Below are 1,676 nucleotides of genomic sequence, written 5' to 3' on the forward strand. Positions count from 1 at the left end.
CAGTAGTTTTCAAAAGCGTCGTGAAAAACAAAAGAAAAATTAAGGAAAAACGGGAATTTTACGCAAAATCTGTTTTCGAGAAAATTGATTTTGGTTTTTGGTGTAACTTTAAAACAAAGGACCGTAAATACATGAAATTTTCACTGGTTGTTTATATTTCCATTTTCTATACATGATAAAATTTTCAAAATATTTTGATTTATTTTGACCTGTTTAGGAACGTTTTCAGTTTCCAATATTATGAGTTTTTTTTCTATGAATGACAATAAAACCTTATTTGTTGAGTAAAAATATTAAAAATCCTTAGTCACAGTTTTTTTTTATTAGCATTTAAAGTTCAAAAATTGACAAAATATGTAAAAATTACGAAAATTAGCAAATTATTTTTAGTAAAGTATTCTTAAAAATTTTTCTTTTTAAATCTAAGATTTGAAAATGTAATATAAGAGTTCTCATAATATTGTCTATCTTTATCAAAAATAAATTGTCTACAAAAAAGTCAAATTAAATTTTTATGAGCGTTTGAAATTCATATTTTTTACAACATTTGATATTCGCTCGATTTTTCATGTGATGATTTTCTTATTTAATTGTAATTTATTAAAAAACGAATGACTGTAGATATTTGAAAATTTCACTGTATGTTAATATTTTCATTTTTTATACACCATAAAATTTTGAAAATATTTTGTTTTTTTGAGCTTTTACATTCTCAGTTTTCAATTTGTTTAGTTTTTTTTTCTATAAATATCAATTTTACTAAAATTTTGTTTGTTGGGTGAAAATTTAATGCAAGGCTCCTGATATTTTGTTACAATAGCAGTTGAAAAATATTAAAAATACATGGGCACAATTTTTTTTTACAAGCATTTAAAGATCGAATTTTGACAAAATTTATCAAATTTAAGATTCAATAATTATTTTGTAGTTAAACATTTATAAAATGGTCAACTTTTATATCTAAGGATTCAAAATTTAAAACAAGATTCCACGTAAGTAATTAATTCTGTAACCAAAATATCTAAAAACATATAAGTACAGTTTATTTTTATATCTACTCATTTTAAGTTCAAATTTGGACGAAATTACATATTAAAATACCTAGAATAACTATTTTAGTTATTTTGTTGCGATTGTATAATATTATTCATGGGTACATGAAACTTCTAAAGTATAGATTTTAATTATTTAAGTATAGTAACATTTACTAAAATGTTACAAAAAATTGCTGTCCATATATCTGAAATTGTAGATATTTTGTTATAAATAAACTACACGTTTTACCTTAAATACAAAAAAAAAAAAAAATAAAGAATACAAATATTTCTTAAAATAAATTAAAAACATAACAACCAAAAAATAAAACAAAATATAAAATAATAACACCTAGGTTTAATAATTGTAAAAAAAAATTAATAATCATTATTATAATATTGTAAAAAAGCATAACTGGAGTTTGCAGCTGCGGTAGGGCATGAAACACTGCTTGTTGCAGAAATTGCAGAACTCTAAGAATCTTCTTCGACAAATATTGTCGGAACTATTTGTTTTGATGGAATAGGCGATACCGGTACAATTGGTTCTACGGATGTTGTATTCGAAGCAGGGTTGGCAAAAACCCGGGCTTTTTAGAAAAAACCCAACCCGATTGGGTTTTTTCGGGTTTTTTCAAATAA

At 23.5% G+C, this 1,676-nt stretch overlaps 2 protein-coding genes across 2 annotated transcripts in view; both read right to left on the bottom strand.

Annotated features, from left to right (window-relative positions):
• Positions 1-1,054, bottom strand: part of LOC100161194 (uncharacterized) — a gene marked incomplete at its 5' end in the record, with an annotated part of 23,466 nt that extends 22,412 nt beyond the window's left edge. The window contains 1 exon segment of the mRNA NM_001293478.1: positions 1,040-1,054.
• Positions 1,055-1,280: 226 nt separating this feature from the next.
• LOC103308156 overlaps positions 1,281-1,676 on the bottom strand; it is a 4,228-nt gene continuing 3,832 nt past the window's right edge. The window contains exon 4 of the mRNA XM_008181087.2: positions 1,281-1,284. Coding sequence (XP_008179309.1) covers positions 1,281-1,284 — 4 coding nt within the window. The remainder of the gene's footprint in view (positions 1,285-1,676) is intronic.

This window comes from Acyrthosiphon pisum, chromosome A1 (genome assembly GCF_005508785.2).
Source record: "Acyrthosiphon pisum isolate AL4f chromosome A1, pea_aphid_22Mar2018_4r6ur, whole genome shotgun sequence".
Lineage (NCBI taxonomy): Eukaryota > Metazoa > Arthropoda > Insecta > Hemiptera > Aphididae > Acyrthosiphon > Acyrthosiphon pisum.